The 23,196-nt window shown below is 42.7% G+C and overlaps 1 protein-coding gene across 2 annotated transcripts in view; it reads left to right on the forward strand.

Annotated features, from left to right (window-relative positions):
* The window catches only part of ppm1h (protein phosphatase, Mg2+/Mn2+ dependent, 1H), a 98,393-nt gene that overhangs the window by 70,192 nt on the left and 5,005 nt on the right, over nt 1–23,196 (forward strand). For both annotated transcript variants that reach the window (XM_015976003.3, XM_070550292.1), the window contains exons 7-8: nt 9,776–9,839; nt 16,918–17,025. In XM_015976003.3, coding sequence (XP_015831489.1) covers nt 9,776–9,839; nt 16,918–17,025 — 172 coding nt within the window. The remainder of the gene's footprint in view (nt 1–9,775; nt 9,840–16,917; nt 17,026–23,196) is intronic.

The raw sequence follows: 23,196 nt of genomic DNA on the forward strand, positions 1-23,196 counted from the left end.
CGCGACCCGACTCCGGATAAGCAGATGAAAATGGATGGATTGACAGACTTGCAGACTGAAGACTTGGACTAAATTAAAATCATTAGAATCAGTTGCTGTAAAGGGTGGTGGTTTGGGGAGGCCTCATTTCTTTATTCCTGCAAACAGACCGTTTTATGAACTCATAAACACTTCTGCAAAAACACAAACTATGAAGTCCTAAAACAGTTTGGCCCAACATTTAAAGGTTGAATAAGGGACATGAACAACATCTAGTGTGTTGAGGTTGTAGTAGCAACAATAGAACAAGGTTTCCAGCCGTCGGGATACCAGGTTTGCAGCCAATAAGTGAAATGTTTTATTTGGGTCAATCTGTTGTAGGCTGCACCCAAACTACCACTGCTTTTAGATCTTTTATGGTTGCTCCTTTTCTAAGAAGTATAATGACATCTTCTGGGCTCAGAAGCAGCTGCTTGACTTGCCGAGTCATTCATTTTCCACAGTGCCAGCCTCACTCTGCCAAACCTGACTGGCACCTTGCAATGGCTACCTCTATTGGCTAGTAGACGTAAACATAAACACAGTGTGGGAAACTATTTTTGTGTTCAGCCTGCAGGAGCAACTCAGTGACTGATTATAATCAGAAATAATTATTAAAAAATGGCTTTTAAAGAGACGATGTGTAGTTTTTACCATTAACTTCTGGAAATGTCCATCAAAGTGTTGTTGAAAATGAATGAAATGATGCCCAGTTGTTGAGAAATAGTGGCAGTTTCATAACATACAACCATAAAAATCAGGTCTAAAATACATGGGAGTGGGTCTAAGTCTCTGGGCGACCCCATATTAGATGCCATGTTTCCTTCTACGGGAACCCATGAGGATGAAACGCATTTACTGATTTGTAACAGACGGTTACAAAACTTCCGCCATTCTTATGTTTATGTTTATGTATTTAGCAGACGCTTTTGTCCAAAGTGACTTACAAGTGATAATCGGCATGTTGCCCTTGAGGCTAACAACAACAATAACAACAACTTGACATCAATCATGGAGAGGAGGGAACAAGGAGTGGACGGTAGAGAGAGGGGGACGGGTGCAGCGAGGGTGCTAGTTAAGAAGATGCTCTCTGAAGAGCAGGGTCTTCAGGAGTTTCTTGAAATTTCAAAAGCTTCTAGTAGTGCTTGGTAGGTCATTCCACATTTGTGGAACGATGCATGAGAAGAGTCTGGATTGTCCTGAGCGTGATGTAGGCACCGCTAGCCGACGATCCTGTGATGACCGGAGCGGCCGGGCCGAGACGTAAGCCTTTGCAAGAGGATTCAGGTAGATGGGAGCCGTTGTTTTACACATTTACCTCTTCACTTGTTGCCTGTGATGAAAGGGAGTCTGATGTGCTTGTTATTTTGCTAAAGTTTGCACTCCCCAGGGCTTTTTGACTCTAATGTTCATCTGTTGGTAAGGTCTTACTCCAAAATTATTACTGCCCCCAATCACCAGGAAATATACACACTGTCACTTTAAGTCAACCACATCTGGGATACTAAGCGGTTTTGCTTTAAGCATCCCCTACCGTCCGTTATATATAATCTGTAATTAAAACAAAAGAAAAACGTATCTACTTGCTGTGCATTTGTCTTTTCAACATCTTAATCTAACAGCTGAAACGTCTCCACAACCTTCATTAGTGTCTACAGGAGTGATTCATAACTAAAGCAAACAAATCAGCTCTGTTTATGATCTAAAACATGCAGGAGATGTGCTGGAAGCAGAGTTTGGTGGGGTCTGAGTGGCATTTCATTAACCCAGTAACGAGTCTTTTTAGCACATACTGGCTCAAGAAAATGATATAAAAATATGAAAAAGTTGCAAAGTGTCCCTTTAAAAGAATTACTGTACTTTTATTCTGCACACCTCTAAACGTCCAGTGGAGGTGTTATTTTCAGAAATATAGCTTTTTATGTAATTGTTCCATATTCCACCTTTAACACCTTTCCTCTTCTGTTTGTGTTTTTGGGCTACGAAAAGACTGGGTCTCAAACACATTTTAGTTAAAAATGAATAAATACATATTTCAACTTTCTGCACTTCACATTTTCATTAGAAAATATTATTCAAATTCAACAGACTCCCCGTGGGCGTAACGTTTTCAGAGTATTTTTGCAAGAAGTTTGTTCTTGGAGAACTGGTTATGGTTCTTCCATGGATTTAGTTGGTCACAGTCACTTCCTGGGATCCCAGCTGAATTCCATTGGACTTTGAGGGTTCTGTTCCATCTGTTGCAGGAGCCTCTACTCCTCTTGCTGCTGAAGCTATCCTCATAACTCTGGGACCTGAACTTAGAGACTGATGGACGTCACTGTGATGAATTAGCAGAAGAGCTATAATTCCACCCATTCTGTTGGTCCTCCCATCTCCTGTGTACCATTTTTTACTGACAGCAGGCTGCTGGGTCACAGCCATTTCATCTGGCCTTGCTTCCATTTAATCTCTGACAAACTCATCAAGGCTGACCAGAAAGTGCATTGAAACCAACTCATCTGACTCATCACCACAATGTCACCCCAGTCTGCTGGAAGGAATGTGTGTCTGCTAGTGCACAAATGTGTGCACAGAAATTGTGATGCTAGGCACACGCTGATAATCTCTTTCATTTGCTGCTCTTTGTACCAAGCAGGATGAAATCACTCTTCTTCTCTCCTGCTGGCAATAAGTCACCCGCGGAGAAGATGGCACACACCCACCCGCTCCTCCAACCCTGTGGCTGCCCTGATTTTCAGTATTCCTCCCTTCTCCTCCACTTGGCTAGTCACATTCTGCAACATATTCAGCCCTCAGTGATGAAAATACTCAATGCTGTGTTCAAACCCTGCTGCTTTTGCTTGCCTTGTTGGTTTTGGACTTTGTGTCCCAGTGGAGGGAAGCAGGTATCATTACTAGATTCACATCCTGCCTGTGGGTTTCATCTCCAGACAGGTTGGGTTTGCTCTAAACACGCATCTCAAGAGAGAAAGCGTCCCCAAAAGCAGGCTCCAGGGATTTCATCCAAAACATGTTTGAAATCCTGACAGCAAGTCGGTATCTCTTCTCTTGAAACAAAGAAGAGATCTGGAGAGATCAAGCAGCAGAAATATAGTTCTTTGTTTTCCTGATGCTTCTCTCTGAATGTCTCAGTCTGAAGACGTGATGTGTGTTTGTGAGGTGTCTTTGCTGTGCACAGCTCCAAAACTGCTGAGTGCAGCAATGTAGTGCTTGCCTAAGGTGGAAACATATGGTCTCTCTGAGTGGAACCAGCAGTAATGTGCAAACCTATCCTGTTTTGCTGCTACGTGCCAGCTGAATACACCAGGGTAGGGTGTAGGAGTGGGGGTGTATCACAAAATGTAAGCAAAGACCAGATTTAGCTTTTAAAACCATCTCTGTGTGTTTTTCTTCTACCATTTTCTCTATAATTAGAACTAAAATAAAGAATAATCCTAATCTACGAATGTAACTGATTCTACTGAGTTACAAAAGGTTTTATGTTTGTAGAAAACAGATTTCAATATCAGCCATAGAAAAACCGAGTTAATAGGAAATTCTGGTAATGCTTCCTTTTACAGTCCCCTAATTACTAAGTACTTACATTGTAATTACATAGTAAGTTAAAGTGCATTATTGTGTAATTAAAGTGTATAACTGTAATAAAGTGTAATTATTGTGTAAAGCAGTATTTACTGGGAATGATTAATAAAAATAAAAAATAAAATTGAACCTGAGTTACATGGTTACTGTTTAAGAACCCAGAAACAATAATACACTTTAACTTACTATGTAATTACCATGTAGGTACCTCGCAATTAGGGGACTGTAAAAGGAAGCGTTACCAAAATTCTATTTAAAGGTGCATGATGTAAGAATGACATGTGTCAAACGAGTCTGCTCTCCAAAGCCAAACACAAAACTTGTCTTACATTTGCCTAAAAATATCCCAATGATCTCGACCTTTGGGAAAATATTCAGCGAAGAGACGAGAGTAAAACTTTCTGGAAGGTGTGTGTCTTGTTAAACATTCACCATCAGTCAGACACGGTGATGGCTGTGTGGTGGTCTGGTGCTCCTTAACTGCTTCATGAATTGATGGAATCATGAATTCTGCTGTCTAGGAGACCTTTGATCCTATACAGGCCTTTACTGAAAATCTCTTCAATGTGACAGAATTAAAACGATCTGTAAAGAAGGGTGGGACAAACTTCCCACACATGTTTTTCCCCCCACTCTTAAAAGTAGACAATCATAAATTAAATAAATAAAGGTGAAGAAAAGATGGAAAATCTACTTTTTGGCATGCTCTAGCGCATATTATTGTTGTTTCCTTATGAAAAATACCCTCAAACCCATTTTTGGCAGCGTTCATGCATTTTCCTGTTTCAGTTGCAAATTTAGAATTTTATTTTGAAATTCCTGAAACGGTCTGATGTATAAGTTGTATGTCGCTCCATCTTCCTGTTAGTCCTGCTAGTCTCTGGTCTGAAACCTGTCTCCCCTGGCCAGCTCAGGAAATGTGGCTTAGGCGACAAATGTCATGTGACAGGCTTGGTACCCAACCAGGGGTGTGCATACCCCTTTCCGTGAATGCATTACAGGAGGTATGCGGAAAAAATTAATATTTCATTACCCAGATGATGGCAGCACTTGCTGTGCCATGGTAAAAAAAATAAATAAATATATATTTGTGCTGGGATGTGTTGGGATTAATGAATACTCAAATAAAGTAATGCACAGTAATAAATGGCTGATATCACACTATATTTATATCATGCAGAGTGCATGGATTAAGGAATACTGAAGATGGGGTAACGTCAATTAAACAGGCCTAGGTTGGGTTTCAGGAGCTGATGTTGAACAGAGAAACATCCTCAGTCCTCGTATCTGCGTTGATAGCTCGTTAACACTAATTTCCTAAATGCCGTTTTTTTAACACATGATAAACACACCAGCTGCTTCGCTCATTAAAAACGCTCAAGCAAAGCATCATTTACCTGCAGTTATTCACTAGTGAAGCAGCACTCTTCTATGAGAAAACAAAAAACATGAAGTGATTAAATGAATGAGGAAAGTAGGAAGAAATGTTTCGGTTTTACCTTTTTCACTTCAATTCAAACTACTAATAATGTTCATCGCATTTAAATGTCTTCATCTTTATTGATTTGATGAGGATTTTTGTGTTGCATTGTTTGGAGAATGAATCATAACAACATAAAAACTACCTGAAAGGTTTTGTATTTTTTAAAATAAGTTTGAACTTCAATCATTTTTAGAAGTATTTGTTCTGCTGAAATTCATCTGATATGCGAGAATGTAAAAAACAGTCATTTTAACATAAATAAATAAATAAAAGAAAAGACTATATTGTGATATATAGATTTTAGCCATATGGCCCATTCCTGGCCAAATGACTTATAAACAAGTTTTTAATCAAATACCCCCCTAGTCTGCATGTTTTCCATGTCTCTGTTTCAATCCTCCTGATTTATATATTTCCATTGTCTTCTCAGGATGACATCAAGTGCGGCAGAAACCTGTTAATCACTCGTTCATTTAGATCAGATCTGTGGAAACTGGTAAACACCTGAAACCTGTAGGACAGGGTATCATGGTTGGGGGCAGGGCTCTGACCCAAGACATGAAGAATCAGCACGGGGTGGCCAGGGAAGCGAGAATAGGGGAGGGGCTTCTGGGCTGAGTTAATCCTGAGCCCAGGAGCAGTGGAAGAGCGGGTCGGTCAGAGAGGAGGAAGGACATGGCCTGAGGTGCTCCAGAGGGTTATTGTGGTTCTTCAGCACTGATCACAAGCAAGAACCTGAGGCAAGAGAAAAATTTGCTGAACAAAACCCTACAACAAGAGTTCAAATTGAACACCACAAAACCTAGGGATGTTTCTCAGTTGGCTGGAAATACCCAAATTTTAGTATCATCCGGCATAGTGTTGTCTCAGTCCTCCTTTTAAACTCTAACCAGGTGATCCCAGATTGAACACAGCCGATGACTCTCCACCACTCCCACCTGGAAACAAACTCAGAGATAGGTTATAGCGGGGAGGACTCACCTCGACCCATGACACAGGGGTGCTGAAGACTAAGGTTTAGAAGCACTACATGAAGGAAAACCAGAGCAGGGCTGCAGCTGCTACTGAGAGAGGGCCTGAAGCCGCCATCACACCAACTGCAGAATGGATGCGATTCTGTTTCACATGGATCAGAAATCATTGAGTCCAATCAGAGCATTTACACCTGCTGTGGTGCGGATGCAGAGCTCCAGAAAGTTTCCACATGGAGTCTTTTCTTTCTGGACCCTGCATAGGGATTGTTAAAGTAAAATAATTCACCTGATTCAGACAAGAAGTGAGACGTGGTTCAGCGTTATGGAGGTTTTCATTTAATAATCAGTTGTACGTTCTACTTTTGGGGAATCTTCAACAGGATTGACTAAGAGGGTACTTGCGTTACACGAAAACAGCTCAAAGGGTCCACAAGTCAAAAGAAGTTTGGAAACACCGTCTTAGAGGTCTAGTGGTCAGTGTGTGTGTCACATCCCAGTCTGAGCAGTAGCTTTTTCCTTCTTTTACAGCTGCACTTGTTGTTTTCAGTACTTTATTGGTAAACGGTTTCAAATATAAGGACTAATCTGCTTGTTTTTTGTTTTTACTTTCTCTGTTTTTTTAGCCAGTGTGAGTCCATGTGAGGTGAGCAGAGTGAACCAACTAAAATGCTGCATGGAAATGACCACATTCAAAGATGTTTAAAAACACAAACGTTTTACAGAAAATAATCAATCAAACTAAAATATAAAAACATGAAATCTTGGGGGTGGCCGGCCCCGTGTGGGGATCTGGGCGGGGCCTTGGGGGTCGGGTCCTGACATGTATGCTGCCGGGAAGAAGGCAGGAACACGCAGCAGTGCCTGGCCCGGGTTCGGGGGCATCAGGTAGACCTTGGCTCCTCTGCCGTTCCATCACAGGGGAGGGGGAGGTCCAGGAGGGGGAGGACCAAACCTTACCTGGATGTCCCATGTTTTATATATTCTGGAAGTTGTGCAAATGCAGGGGTGGGCATAGATATTCTGCTGGGATGGGGCTGGGTTGGTGCCCTCAGACTCCGTGAGGCTCTGTAATGCTGCTGCTTTGGGCCCTGGCAGGATGGGCTGGGGTCTCCATGCCCTGGGTGGCAGTTTGACAACAGAGGTGCCTATTGGGGCCAGTGGGGGAGCTGGCTCCCTGGAGGGCTAAGCCCAACCAGCCATTCCTCCCCATCCCCGCATATTTCTCTCCTCCTGCTCCCTCACATCATCACACAAACATACACATTGGACCTTGGTGGGTGGGCAAGTCAGGGAGTGCGGGTATGGACCCCATTTCCGCATTCCTGTGGCAACCTGCCCCCCAATTTTATTTGCACCTTATACACTTCCACTGACGACATTCCACACAAACACACACTTAGGGCCTTGGGAGTGAGCACATTCAACGGCATTTGGCAGGGGGATATTTCAGCCTCCTCCCGAGTGCCGGTGCCCACTTCCAATTTTAAACCGCACTTAGACACTGATGGCTGAGGGTGTAAGTGGGGTGGTGCGGTGGCATCAGCTGGCATATGCCGGATGATGCCCGCACTGCCCACTCACCACAGCCATGGAATACACCTCATGATCACACAACACTATATTGGAGCAGGTGGAGGGAGACTAGGGGTCTTGGCCACCTCTGTTGTTGCTAGGATTCTGGGGCTGGAGGCTAGGAGGGAGATCTGGCCGTCTGGTTGGGGTCTGGGGTGGTGGGTTGCTGTGCTCAGCGTTGGGCGGGGGAGTCTGCTCATCAGCACCCCAGCAGAAAGGGTCAAACTCTGGTTACCGGTGATGGTTGTACCCCATGTGCAGCAGTACCGGGACCAGAGTTAATAGGGTGTGTATGGGGAGCATGAGTGAGTGTCCGGCGTGCATTTTTGTAAGTCTTGGGTTGTATGTGCATGTGTGAGCATGAGGGAGGGAGTGTGTGACTGTGTTTGTGTATGACTGTATATGTCAGGTGGGGCCTTTGGGTCCTCCCCTCTCCTGGAACTTCTCTTGATGATATAGATCTTTGTCCCCCCTCCCCCTGCCACACCTGGTGTGAGGGCTTGTGCCATGGTCTGCCTGAGTGTTCGTGGCAACCGGGTCTGGGGGTTTAAGATTTTGGCATCTGCCTGATAGATCCCGGTGGCTGCCTGGTGGGGTCTGGGTCCCTGGGCTCTGCTGGGTCCCCGGCGGGGGTGGTCGCCCCTGGGTCCCGGGTCGCTGGGTCCCGGGCTCGGCCGGCTAGGGGGTGGCAGGCTGCGGGCGGGCCTGTGGGCTTGCCGCTGATATCTCCAGGGACTCTGCCGGCTGCTGGTTGTGGCCCCCCGGGGCGATCCTCTGTGCCTCTCGAGGGGGGCGGGGGCCTTTCTGGTTTCAGTCTCCTTGGGGTTCCTGCATTCTGGGGCAACGCCTGGATCTCTGGGACTTGGAGCTCCCCCCGTCTCCTGCGCATCTTTGGGGGGCGGATCTGTGGTCCCTCACACTCTCTGTTGGACGCTCCTATAGAGAAACCTTACATAAACAAGCGCGTGTACACACACAGGTGCTCACATGGTGCTCTCAAAAGTATGGGCTTGGGTATGTTAAACACAGGTCTTAAGACTATGGTGGGCACTTAATGCACTGTGATTTATTATCGTGATTCTTCAGTTAAGCAATGTTGATTATATATATATTTTTTTTGTTTTTTTTTCATCAAGTTGACGCAGTGATAGGTAGATCTTGTTGTATTGTTGTTGTGTCCCTTTTTTGTGTCCTTTTGTTTTGTTTTGTTTTCTTTTTCTGCAGGTCTAGAAGCAGACTCTTGTTCATTGTTTATTTTTGTGGAACCCCCCCCCCCCCCCCCTCCTCCTCCTCTCTCTCCACCTTATCTCTTCCTTTCTCTTTCACCTCTGTCTCCGTGTCTGGTCGGAATTACAAAGCATTCAACAACAATAACAATAAAGTTTTAAGTATCAGGCGTGACATTAAAAGCAAACGCTTTGATGCTCCACCTGAGAATAAATCTGTAAGGCTTGTCACCAGCATTCAGACATCAATTCTGCTTGCTTCACAGCCAGACAGGACACGGTAAAAAAAATAAAAATAAAAATAATGAAATCTGCTTTAACTGGCTGAATACACCGCCGGGATTCTAACCCTCGTCAGCACGTGGCAAAACTGAGATAGCAGGAAGGCGCCTTTATCACTAGACTACCACGATTACAACTTCGCCATTAGTTTCAGCTTTTTTTCTGTACTTGTTTATTTTGACCTCCATTGATATGTTGAAGACTCCAGCACACCCTAGGACCTGGGATGATATTTTATTTGTTTGGTCAGTCACAGTTTTTGCATTATCTGCTGTGCCTGCATCATCCTGGTGTGAACGTACCAAATTACTCATTAGGACAGGAAGTTTAAGGATCACTCATGGGAACGTGAATCCACCTGCATCATTCATCTGTTTTACATCTGAATTTTAGAAACACACACACACACACACACACACACACTGTCTCATGGATCTACAGGTATGGTCTTCACCACCAGGATCAGTTATAAAGAAACAAACATGAAACTAAACATGAAGCTGTCTCTTACTGAAAAAGGTACCTCAGCAGAAGGAGGCCTGAGGGGGGCAAATGATGCAATCCATCTTCAGGGTTTATATTTATATACACACCCTGCCATAAAAACAATAAAGTGCCCTCTCTTCTTTGTGCAGGGCATATAAAACTATAGAGGATGATGACCTGAAGTTCCCTCTGATCTTCGGTGAGGGGAAGAAGGTAAGAACCACTCACTACTCCTGTGACCTGGAGAGGCTCGCCTGTGATCATAGCTACCATGAGTAATGCGGGAGGGGGGACACTAAAGGTTCATAACTCTATCACAATTTCCACTTACCTGACTAGATATCGATGCACCTGAGTGATTCATCCATAATCATGTGCAAACAGATCAGGGTAAAATCTAAAATTGCAGTTCGTCCACTAGGGGCCTGCACCAGAAGTGAGCAAATCCTCAATGACTCCCATGTTAAAAATGCCAAATTCACAGCAGAAGTAAACATGTTTACAGCCTGGTTAAAAAAAAACATTTTAGGTTTAATAGATCTACTTTACAGCTCTGAGGGAGGTGAAGATTTTTGTAACTCTTCTGTTCAAGTGGAATTTAATGCTTAAAAATCTGAATAATTAATGAGCATCAGAGCCACGTGACTTCAGAGCTAGCTCTGGAGAAAGGCCTCAGCCTCACGTTAATAGATGTTCGACCATTTTGACTCTCTGAGCTTTAGTTTTGTCCTCCGTGTTTGGATGATAGTCATGGAATTAGTTAGACAAAGGGGCAAGCTGTGGTTACTAACAGACCATCCAAGCAGTTTCTGCTTCTTTTTATCAGTAATTAAATTATATTTCTGTACTTTGTTTCATTGGCTGAATGGGGGGAAATGCTGTGTCATGTAACTGCTTGGTCAAACATGTTAGTGGGGCTGCATAAGTGAGTCTACTCTTTGTTTTGGTAGTTTTGGCATAGACATCATCCTAGAGCGCAACGTTCTGTGACTGGAAGCAAAGGACTTTTCTGATCAGCAAACGGCTGCAGTCAATTCAATTCAATTTTATTTATATAGCGCCAAATCACGACAAGAGTTGTCTCAAGACACTTAACATAATAAAATATTCCAATACAGGTCAGTTCATTAAGCCAATCAGAAAAAATGTTTCCTATATAAGGAAGGTTTAAGTTTGATGACCAAGGCTGATGTCACCCCGTGGTGCTCTCTGCAGCCACCACCAGGTTTTACCCATGCCCATGTTTCTGCCCTCATCTTTTGAAGTATGGAGGAGGCGTGGAGATGGACATCTGGAGCAGCAGTAGCTCAGGTGGTAGAGCGGGTTGCCTCATGATCGGAGGGTCATGGGTTAGATTTCAGCTCCCACCAGGGGTATCCTGCTGTTGTGTCCTTGGGCAAGACACTTCACCAAACTTGCCTGTGTTAGTGCTGTTCAGAGGGGCCGACGGCGCCAAATGGCAGCCTCGCCTCTGTCAGACCTCCCCAGGGCGGCTGTGGCTACAAGTAGCTTACCATCACTAGCAGTGTGTGAATGTGAGAGTGTGTGAAAGCGTCTTTGGGTGTCTAGAAAAGCGCTATATAAGTTCAATGCATTATTATTATATATGGAGCTAGGATTGGGACAATATTCAGTGTAACTTGTACCAAGTTTTGTAACTTGGAACATGTTTCATGACACGTAACTTTGGATTCGTAACTTGTAACTTTAGTTTTCTAACTTGTAATTCTCAATTTGTACTTGTATTTCTTGTTTTGTAACATGAAATTTTCATTTTGTACATGTATTTTTTTATTTTGTAAAATCAAACTTTTATTTTGTACATTTTCTACTCATTTTGTAACATCAAACATTCATTCACAAACATGAAACTTTCGGTTTTTACCTAGCAGACTTCCAAAATAAAAAAAAAATCAAGGTACAAGTTTGAAATCAAAACTCTCAAAACACACATTTCATTCTACAGGTACAAACCTCAAATCTACAGTGTTACAAATCTTTTTGTCTTGATTCTAGCGTCAGTGGGAGGAACTTGGGTGGAACCAATGAGAGCACGAGTCTTAGCTACCAATCACGTTTCTCGAATTCCTGTCCAATCATTGGGAGAGGAGGGCAGAGTTCTGTCAGAGCTGTAGAGAGTTACGACACGGAATGCGGGAGTCACGTGGTTCATGTAGCTTCGAATAGTTCCAAACAGCCCCTCTGCTGCATTGACCGTAGTTCATTTTCGGTGTTTCGGAAGGATTTTCTCCGGTAAGTTGATGAAATGTCATAATTTTGTTGCATTGTGAAGCGTTAGCTAACCGCTTCGTATGAAAATAAGCCAACGATGATATTTTATGTTGCCAGTTTTAGCTAGATAACCTTTAATGAGCTAATTGTGTGCATCTTGTTGGTTGTGAGCAGGAGGACGAGCTGTAGACGGGTTTATTTCAGCTTGTTTGATTCTATGTTTTAAAAATATTCCCCACAGTTGGAAATAGGTTATAAACTTTTTACATTATTAGTTTTATTAGGGATTTTTTTTACAATACGTTGCTGGTTGCTGTATCAACACGAAGATGCATCAGAAATGGAAGCACAAATGGAGATACCAATAATAAAGAAAATGTGATTGTGAAGACAAGTAATTATTTAATATTTTTCAGTTAATAACACTGACTACAACAAACTGCTGAAGCATGAGACAAACAGGATTACGAACGTAAGAAGATATGTTGTTCTGTTTTGTGGACTCAAGTAATAAGAATAGAATTACGATATTTCAAGAACAGTAGTCGAACACAACTTTGAAAAATGAGACATTTTCCATAAAACTGCTCATTTCCATTTGCTTTATAATACTAGCATTTGCAATTTTGTTATTAAGGAATGACAAGAAATAAGAATTAACAGTAACACAACTATCAATAAATAAATGTCAAAAAAATACTAAAACAAAAATCTTATGTAACCATTAAAGGTTAAACTGTGTTGTGTGTCCATGTTCATGTTTTCATAGTGGCTGAGCGGAGAGCTGACCAGGAACAACGGTGGTGGCAAAACCCAGTTGGGTCTGTGATGGAGTGATGCACGCCTGGAGTGATTGCCATCTCATCCACAGTAAGCACACACTCTCTTTCCATCTCTGTCAGATTTTTAACCTTCAAACTGAGCATGTCAGAAACCTCCTAACACACCTGGTTCCAGTTAATGGGCTGCACTTGTCTTTGCAGGGTTCTAACATCAGGCAGAGGGATATTCATGACCTGAAGAAAACTGTAGCCTGTTGAACCCACTGAAAAACCGAGCTGTACGGCCTTTTTGATTTTCTATTTCCTCCCTTAGGTTTTCCAGCTGGGTTCCCTGGTTGCATAGCCTGTTCCTTTCTCCTCCTGGCCCTGACGCCGGCTCCTCATGGCTTCCTGGGATGTCCCTCTCTCCTGATACCATCTTATGTCCCCTCTCACTTTCCCTCATTTGCCTCATTGCTGCTGCTGTTTTCCTCATTCTCTGAATTTATAATGTCACTGTTAGAATAAAGAATCTTTTTAAAATAAAATTAATACAAATGTCTAATATTTCACACCACAGTTTACTTGAGTACAATATGTGTGGTCACTGGTCAGTGGACCAACATGCAGTGGTTCTGCTGTACTTCTCACTACGGGGTCCTTCCTCCTCCTTGGTTCAGGGCGATGAACAAACATGGTTGGAACAGCATCAGCCCTGAGTCTCACCTTGCCTAAGCTTAGTAAACTGTCCCTCCTCACAATGTGCCTGTAGAGTGGTGTATTACTGTAGTTTATTTCCTGCCACATTTAACAGTTTAATTGCAGCCTTGTGTAGTTGAGAGCAGAACATGTAGAGCCTTGATAGGAAACGTTTGAGAGTGCACATTAAACTCACTGCACACAGCTTTTTGTTATTGTGATCTCTGGTCATGGTGAGGTTGCTCCTGCTGACTTGAGCCAACCATTTTCTTCTTCTCTCTGCATCTTTGGGTAAGCCATAATTCTGATTCCTCCCTCAGACCGATTGCTATATGCAGCGCAGCCAACCATGTAAGATAATCAACCTATAAAGGGATTATTAAAATACTATTTTTGTACGTATAGAAATATTGAACTAAACTAAAATTATAGAGATGTAAAATTACATTTCAAAATTTTATCCAATCCTAAAATTAGTCATTTCAAATTTTAACCCATGGACACATTTTGTTTGAATAATAATCAAAATATAGTTATTCAAAAGGGTTTCATTAGGTCTTGAGTACATTGCTCAAATTTATTGATTCAGCTTATTTGTGCATATGTAATGACTAAACAATGTTGGTAAAATGCTTTATTAAAAATGCTATTATACATGTTGTACAAGTTTGGTGTTCATTTTTTCACAAATAACACACTTTATTGTGATGAACCATACAGTTTTACTGAAAATTTATTTGTAATTAGTTGCTATAGAAGCCCGATAAACTGGGTTATAGATGCATGTACTGTCTTCACATAAAAATATAAAGTAATGATTGTAAAATGTATTCTACTGAACATAATAGATCATCATTCAAAGTATAAACAGATACATATGTTCTTCACGGTAAGCTGGAGCAGAATTCTAGCTTTCAATAAACACTTTAAAATGGATATTACAACTCGAGTTTAGGGCTTCTTGTAGGACTTAAAGTTATTAAATATGCTTATATTAGAGCAGTGTGTTGCATTACTACATCAAATTTATTGCTATATTATATTATAGTAATGTATGTGGTCTAAATGTTCTACAGTGTGTTAGGACTGTCGTGTTCCTGTAATGTAGAACAGTCACAGGTGTTTGTCTTCCTACAAATGCTTGGAAAAATATAAATAGGCTACTTTGTGAAGGAGTTAGGACATAATATAATATAATATTTAATATTATTCAATAATTACCACAAATCACCAGGGGAAATGTGATATTAAATTTTTGTGATTTGTCCCACCATACGCCGTTCAAACTGACTTACGGTGCTGGGATGTTTGGAACTGAGAGCTCCATGAACCACGTGACCGCGAGTCGGCGAGTTCAAAGATTGTCGTAACTCTCTTTCTGCAGCTCTGACAGAACTCTGCCCTCCTCTCCCAATGATTGGACAGGAATTCGAGAAACGTGATTGGTAGCTAAGACTCGTGCTCTCATTGGTTCCACCCAAGTTCCTCCCACTGACGCTAGAATTGAGACAAAAAGATCCGTAACTGTAGATTTGAGGTTTGTACCTGTAGAATGAAATGTGTGTTTTGAGAGTTTTGATTTCAAACTTGTACATTGATTTTTTTTTATTTTGGAAGTCTGCTAGGTAAAAACCGAAAATTTCATGTTTGTGAATGAATGTTTGATGTTACAAAATGAGTAGTAAATGTACAAAATAAAAGTTAGATTTTTGATTTTACAAAATAAAAAATACATGTACAAAATGAAATGTTCCTGTTCCAAATAAGAAATACAAGTACAAATTGAGAATTGCAAGTTAGAAAACTAAAGTTACAAGTTACGAATCCAAAGTTACGTGTCATGAAACATGTTCCAAGTTACAAAACTTGGTACAAGTTACATTGAATATTGTCCCAATCCTAGGTCAGCCCAACAAAGAGAAAAGACTTTTGTGTGAAAAAGAGCGAGAGACACTTCAAAGCCTGGCCTGCTGTCCCTCTGGGCCCCACCACTCAACAGCTGACCTCAGGATGTTTCCCTCTGCTCTGCTGGAGGAGTTTGGCCGCTGCGCTGCATGCTGATCTCTAACCAGGCCTCTATTACCCCATGTGCTCTGTACAGGAGAGACAATTAACCCAGTTTCCCAGGAATGAGCCCGTGCTCATTCTTTGCAGGCAGATAGTCTGTCTGGAAGAAAGGGAGCAAAAAATCTATTGAATTAGATTGAATTTTGCCCGATTGCAAAGGGGGTTGGTCTTTTTTTTCACACTTTTAATTTAAGTTTTCATTATCTGAATAAATTTTTAAATGGAGGTCTAAAAGCACAAGAAATGCTTTTAAAGGCATACCTTTTGAACTTTTTCATGTTTTTAAAGCGTTTTCTTGAGCCAGTATGTGCTAAAATGACACACAGTGTTAATGAAAGTCCACCCAGCCTCTATCGCCCCCTGTGGCCAGAATATTCCACTTGCAACTTCCGACTGGTGGGCCGCTCTGTTGGGAAAAAAAGGATCTGACACACCCGGCGCTGCACCTTTCCAGCACCTTTCCTGCATGTTTTAGATCATAAACACAGCTGATTTGTTTAATGTATAGATGAACCACTCCTGTAGGCACTAACTCCGGTTTCACACTGAAAGCATCGGCGGCGCGGAACGGCAGCAGAACTTCACTGCATCAGATAGAATCCATTATAGTCTATGGATTGTTTAATACCAGCAGCGACAGCAATTTCCAGATGCGTCCCAGAAGCAGCGCGCTGCTAAAGATAGGATCGGGTTCTGTTTTTGCAGCATGCTGTTTCTGGGATGCGTCAATTTCCGCAGTTAACACAGGGCTAGATAGGAAATCACACACTGTTTCAGTGTAAAATCACCTGTAAATTTCAAAATAAAAGTACTACAGCGATGCAATTTCATATATATGAAGCTTACATGTGACCTAACGGCTTATTTACTCACAGCATCGTTCCAGAAGTGCAGCGGTGTGTTTTTCATGGCTTTATTTCTGGTAGTGGAGAAGAACATCATATATGACATCAAACAGTGATAACAAACGTCATTTCTTTCTTTTTGGTTTCATGGCAGATTGCATAAACAAATTGTGACCTGAAGTCTCGAGGGATCTTGTAATCTCGCGAGTCCAGCAAAGAACAGAGTGAGGAAGCCATGCCGCTGCCAAGACTCTCCCGGTGTGAAAATGATTGCTTTAAAGTTCGCAAGTAAACCGTTCTGCTGCCCTTTCACACAGCTTACGCTTCCAGTGTGAAACCAGCGTAAGAAAGGCTGGGAGACGTTTCATGAGAAGATAGTTTTTGCTTTTGTTTCTATAAACAGCCACTAGGGCTGCAAAAAGCAAGCCAAAACAGCCTAGTTCCCCTTTAACTCCCCCTTTTTAACTGCCTGGTCTCTGATCATCTCACTTCTCCTGGCTGTAAGTGATGCCAGCCTAGTCATCATCACCTAACCCTAACCCTAATAACCAGGTTTAGGGAATAAAACTTACCTCATAAGCTTCCTCTGTCTTGCTGTTTGGAATTACATCCAAATGTGTCACTCAGCGTAGAAACGCCGGAAACCCGGTAGAGCTTCTGGACTGACAGACTGCTGATCTTTTGCAGGCTCGTGTGTTGGCAACCATCGGGGTCACAAGAGGGTTTGGGGACCACAACCTGAAAGTTCACGACTCCAATATTTACATCAAGCCCTTCCTGTCCTGCTGCCCAGAGGTAAGCATGGTTGCAAATTTATCCTCCACCGGCAAAGTGATGATTCCTAGATCTTCAGAACAGATTACCCACCCATCATCCATCAATTTTTTCATATTTAATTAATCACCTATGCATTCACCTATACACTCATCCATCTGTCCTCTTAACCATCCATTAATTGTTACCCATCCACCTAGCCATCTGTCCATTTCTCTGTCCCCTCAGTCAGTAACACCATTATTTATGTGAAAAATGGGAAGTTTTGGCTTTTTTTATATTTATTTATTCATTCTTTTTTCAGACTATATAGAAAAAAAATAACTAGTCACTACTAAGAAAGAATACTTCATCCAATAATTCATGTATTTAAAATGTTCTCATAACTTTAGGGAGATTTTTCTTGAAGATATTCTTTAAAGGTATAGCAATCGATGTTTCTGAATTTCAGGAAAGAACCGCCCTCTCCACGTTGCGCAACACTCTCCCAGCGCCTGTTTAAAAGTAGCTGCCGGCCGTAATGTGTAATAAGAGTGTCTAAAAATAGCATGCAGAACGTTAGCTTACCTCTCAAGCAGAAAACCGGCAACAGCGGCATCTGTGGGGAGCGGACTGGACCGCGTTAGCCTCTTCCTGGTTTCCATGAGTGCGGGGCTGCACAGAGTACGCATGCGCAGGAAGTGAAAACTAACCCAGGATTGGCTTCACCAGAAATTGACATTTTTGTGGACCAATGGTTGACGTGATCCACCCGGAAGAAAAACATCGATTGCTATACCTTCAATATGAAAACTTCACAGCTAGCTTAATTAGCCCTTTTACATATTGTCACAATTAAAAAGTGCTCTTGCTGTGTGGTTGTTACTACCCTTTTAGTTTTTAATTGCAGAGCAAAGAAACATGATCAGTGTGTGCTCACAAAAAGCACCAGTGCAGTTAACAAGAACAATGTGCAACACCACAGCCTTGTCCAATTATACCTTCACGCCTGTTCAGCACTGTCACTTCCTTTCTTCTCCTTTTCCAAGGCTCTCGGCTCTCCCCTTCTCCCTCCTTTGCACACAAACATAAGTACAACAAAAGAAGTCTATTGATTCTTTCAGGTAACCCAGAAACTACAAACCATAATATTTCCACCTCTGTGCTTCAAACATCAGGAAAGGATTGTTTGAGAATTATTTAAAAGTTTAACGAGAGATTTGTTCTCTAGCTGTGTGTAAAAACTTAAAAGATCACCACTTTAACATGACTTCAGCTCAAATATTAAGTATGTTCCTGATCACATTCCTTACTGTTGTTAGCTGTTTATTTGCTAGTTACGTATACTTCTCAGGGTCCATTGCTGCAGAAATCTAACTCTCTCTGGATTTGTTTCTACATATTTATGAATCATCAAAGGGTGATATACCTTAAATTATGTTGAAGTCATCTAGATTTGATTTACAGAGCAGGTTCACTGAGGAAATGATCGGTCTCTTTGAGTTTCACGTGTGATGTAAAAATTGTCTTTTACCCCTATTTTAGCCACCAAAAGCAAATCAGCGCGAGGCAACGTTTGAATCAGAAGAACCCACACAGATCTACATCACACTGTCACTTAACATTTATGGACCCTTCCATCTTGCCTCACGACAGGAGAAGGCTGTTGTTGGTTCAGCATCCAGGAGTGAGTAGAGCGAGTCTTAGCTAGTAGAAGCTAACTGTTAGCATAGAAACTCCACCGCACAACAGAACGCCATCAGGCTTGTCTCAGTGTGGAGAAAAAACATCAGTGTTGCAGAGCAAAAAGAGTCAGTGGTAGAGTTGCGTTGCTGTTATCCAATCAGAAGTGAGTTGTCCCAGTGTGTGTGTGTGTGTGTGTGTGTGTGTGTGTGTGTGTGTGTGTGTGTGTGTGTGTGTGTGTGTGTGTGTGTGTGTGCACGCGCTCTTCAGCCACACGACTTCTCTGCTCAGTATCCAGGATGATAATGAATCACACATGCGGGAAGCCCCCAAGGGCTTCACTCGTTCCAAGAAGAAGAAGAAGAAAGCATCATTTCTATAGCGCCTCTCAAGATAAAAATCACAAGATGCTTCACAAAAGCAAAAAATGTAAAAATATAAAAAAGCATTTAGAAAATGTTTAAAAATATATTTAAAATGAGCAAAAATAGGCAATTGTGATTTAAAAAATGTTAAAAAAGAGAGAGAGAATAGGAAAAAGGGAAATCAGCCTCCAGGTCTGAGCCTCAAACTGGTTCTAATACTTAGAAGAAGAAGAAGAAGAAGAAGAAGAAGAAGAAGAAGAAGAAGAAAAAGAAAGTATCATTTCTATAGCGCCTCTCAAGATAAAAATCACGAGGCGCTTCACAAAAACAAAAAATGTCAAAACTATAAAAAATAATTTAGAAAATGGTTTAAATATATATTTAAAATGAGCAAAAAACAGACAAGTGTGATTAAAAAATGTAAAGAAAGAGAGAGAGAGTGAACTGGAAAGAGGGAAATCAGTGGATCCAGAGGAAGGTGGAATAGGTGGGGAGAGCTGAATAAAGAGAGAGTGATGAAGAAGGTCATACAAAAGCCAGTTTGAACAAGTGAGTCTTCAGCTGCTTTTTAAAGGAGGCCACTGAGTCCACTGATCTCAGGCTCAGGGGGAGAGAGTTCCAGAGTCTGGGGGCCACAGCAGCAAATGATCTGTCACCTTTGGTCTTTAGCCTGGTGCTGCACAACCAGTAGGCTTTGATCACTGGACCTCAGGGACCTGCTGGGGGTGTAAGGACTAAGAAGATCACCAATGTAAGATGGTGCTTGTCCATGTAAGGCCCTATAGACCAGAACCAGGATCTTGAAATGAACCCTGAAGTTGACTGGCAGCCAGTGAAGCTGGAGGAGAAGCGGGGTGATGTGGGTGTGTTTGGAGGACTTGGTCAGAAGCCGAGCACAGGCATTCTGAACCCCCTGTAGATGGTTCAGGGAGGTTCTGCTCAGACACGTGAAAAGAGAGTTACAGTAGTCTAAGCGTGAGGAGATGAAGGTGTGGATAACTGTCTCAAGTTCAGAGCGGGACAGAATGGGACTCAGCTTAGCAACGTTCCTGAGATGGAAGAAGGAAGAGCGAACAAGAGAACTGACATGAGAATCCAGGGTGAGAGCTGGGTGAAAGGTCACACCAAGATTCCTGACAGAAGGTTTGGTGTGAGAAGCAAGCTGACCAAGAGTCTCTGACTTTGGGAACCAGCTTGTCTGGGGCAGAGATGAGGATCTCAGTCTTATCTTCATTCAGCTGAAGAAAGCTCCCAGCCATCCAGGCTTTGATAGAGTCTAAGCAGGTGTGTAGCAGCTGCAGCTTAGACATCTCATGGGGCTTAAAGGAGATGTACAGTTGGATGTCATCCACATAAAGATGGTAGGAGATTCCTTTGAAGGAGCTCAGGATGTGCTGAAGAAGAAGCAGATAGAGGAGGAGGAGTAGAGGCCCCAGCACAGAACCTTGTGGGACACCATGGGTAAGAGAGTTGGTGGAGGACCTGAACTTGGAGACGGCCACAGAAAAGGAGCGCTCAGAGAGATAAGAGGAGAACCACTCAAGAGCAGATCCTGATAGGCCTACCCAGTCTCTCAGCCTCTCCAGTAGCAGGTGATGGTCAACAGTGTCAAAGGCTGCAGTCAGGTCCAGCAGGACCAGAACAGAACAGTCCCCTGCATCACTGTGAGTCAGAAGGTCATTAGAGGCCCTAAGAAGAGCTGTTTCAGTAGAATGAGGTCTACGAAAACCTGACTGGAAGCAATCATAGATGTTATGTTCATCAAGAGCAGCTGTGAGTTGTTTAGCCACAACCTTTTCCAAGATCTTGGAGATGAACGGAAGTTTAGAGATGGGTCTGAAGCTGCTATGGAGAGAGGGGTCGAGACTCGGTTTTTTAAGAAGCGGGTGGATTACAGCGTTCTTAAAGTAAGCAGGAACCTGACCAGAAACCAGAGGAGCATTAATTATAGAGAGTACGCTGGGACCGATGGACTGAAAAGCACTTTTAAACAAAGATGAGGGTAATGGGCTCGACACACGGGAGGCGACATCGCCTCTCCTCCATTCATTTTCAATGAGACATGCACGACAAAGAGATAATCGCGGGTCTCCCTCCTACCAAGCGAAATGCGAAAAACGTGCGTGTGAAATTTTGCGCTCGTGCACGTGTTGTGCACAGGCGACCCAGCGACGCGATCCAAGAAAGTTGAAACATTTTCAACTTTTCATCGCTGTCGCTCGGACGAGGACCAATCAACGGAGGTTTCATTCACTGACCAATGAGCAGGCAGGATGCTCCGTACATCTCCGAGCAAACATGAAGGAGAAGTTGATTATTATTATGTTTTATAAAGTAAAATCAGAAGTAAGATTTCACATAACTCTAGCAGCACCTTGTGAAACATCATATCTACCACTTTTTTAAGTCTGAACCGCTTAAATAACCTTAATTCCCTCCAACCTGACACAGCCAAACAGAACAACGGAAGTTTCGATTTCGCCATGGAACAGAACGCGTAGACAGCTTTGCCGCTGGCCGCTGCCGCGGATCACCTCCCGTGTGTCAGGTAATAAAAGTGACGGCGACAAATTTCGCTGATTGCGATCGTTTGTCGCCTCCCGTGTGTCGAGCCCATAAGATGTCGAGGGGGCATGCAGAGGTCTTCATAGAGTTAACTAGTTTGGTTAACTCAGGCAAAGAAACAGGAGCAAAGCTATCTAGGATGATGGGCCTGGGTGGAGTCGGGAGAGGCAGCGATAAGGCTGAAGGAGAGATGATAGATCTAACCTTATTGACTTTGTCCACAAAGAAACAGAAAGTTCTCACAGTCTGTAACAGAGTGGATGGAGGCTGTAGGAGAGGCAGGAGAGACGATGCTGCTGATGGTGTTAAACAGCACCTTGGGGTTCCCTTTGCTCTGGGACACCAGGTTGGAGAAATAGAAAACCCTAGCGTCTCTGACTGCAGAGTTAAAGGATGTCAGAAGATCCTTTAGGTGCAGCAGATGGGCGTTGAGATGGGTTTTCTTCCACAATTTTTCTGCATTGGCACTTCAGGCTGCAAAGGCTGTCATTAAACCAGGGAGTAGGGTTCACTGCAGGACCTGATCTGGTTCTGACAGGACACATGTTGTCCAGAATGGAGAGGCAGTGCTCGTTGAACTGAGAAGTTAAGGAATCTGGATCGTTATCAGAAGAACAGGGTGGATCAAAAGCAGCAGAAAAATTGCCAGCTGTGCTCTCGTTAAGAAAACGAGAACTAACCATACGGCGAGCAGGAGGTGGGGACGCAGAAACTGACAAGTTAAAGAAAATGCAATGGTGATCTGAAAAAAAAAAGTCCTCAGGACAAACACTCCAGTTCCAATTGGAGGCTTCCCCTAATGATAGGCATGAATTTGAGCTGGCCAATGAGTGGGCAGTGGGTGTGTTGGACCAGTTTGGCTCCAAGCAGATCACCTCGAGAAGAAGGCTCAAAAAATGACTGCATGCAGGGAAATCCCCGGCTATCCAGATGAGAACACTCCATACCCAGTCCAGGCGGAATAGAGCCGATGCTAGTATGGAAGTCCCATAAGAGTCCAGAATCTGCCGTTTTCTGCCCCCACATTTCTGGCTCATTTCTACTTCCTGAAACAGGAGCACCAGAGCTTTTTTCCCACAGAGATCGACTCACGATGCATTCATTTATACTAGAGATGTCTGCAAATGTAATAAAATAGCAGCAGCAGATTAGTAGCCCACAGACCTTTTAGTGTTCTCCAACCTCACCTCCTGATGCAAAAAGATAACAGACAGAAAAAATGCTTTTTACCATAAACTCTGTGTGTAACAGACACACTTACACTACTCGTTGTCTTTTCTTATAGTGACTGCAGAGCATGATTGCATTAGTCATGAAGGCCATGAACTCTGGATGCTCCATTCATTGGCTTCTGAGTTCATTCACAGGGCAGCCTCCCTTTTTAGTCACTCCTTTGAGATGATTCACTTTCTTCATGTTAGCATTACCGTCAGAGATGTGCAAAGAAATAATGTGGGAGGATGTCCTGAAACATGAAATAACAATGACTTAATGGACTCACCCTCCTTCTCTCACAAAGCTGGACTGACTTCATGAGTTTCACCACAGACACTTGACCCACATGAGGTCCTGATTCCTTTACAGCTCCGTTCACAGGCAG

Source organism: Nothobranchius furzeri, chromosome 4 (genome assembly GCF_043380555.1).
Source record: "Nothobranchius furzeri strain GRZ-AD chromosome 4, NfurGRZ-RIMD1, whole genome shotgun sequence".
Lineage (NCBI taxonomy): Eukaryota > Metazoa > Chordata > Actinopteri > Cyprinodontiformes > Nothobranchiidae > Nothobranchius > Nothobranchius furzeri.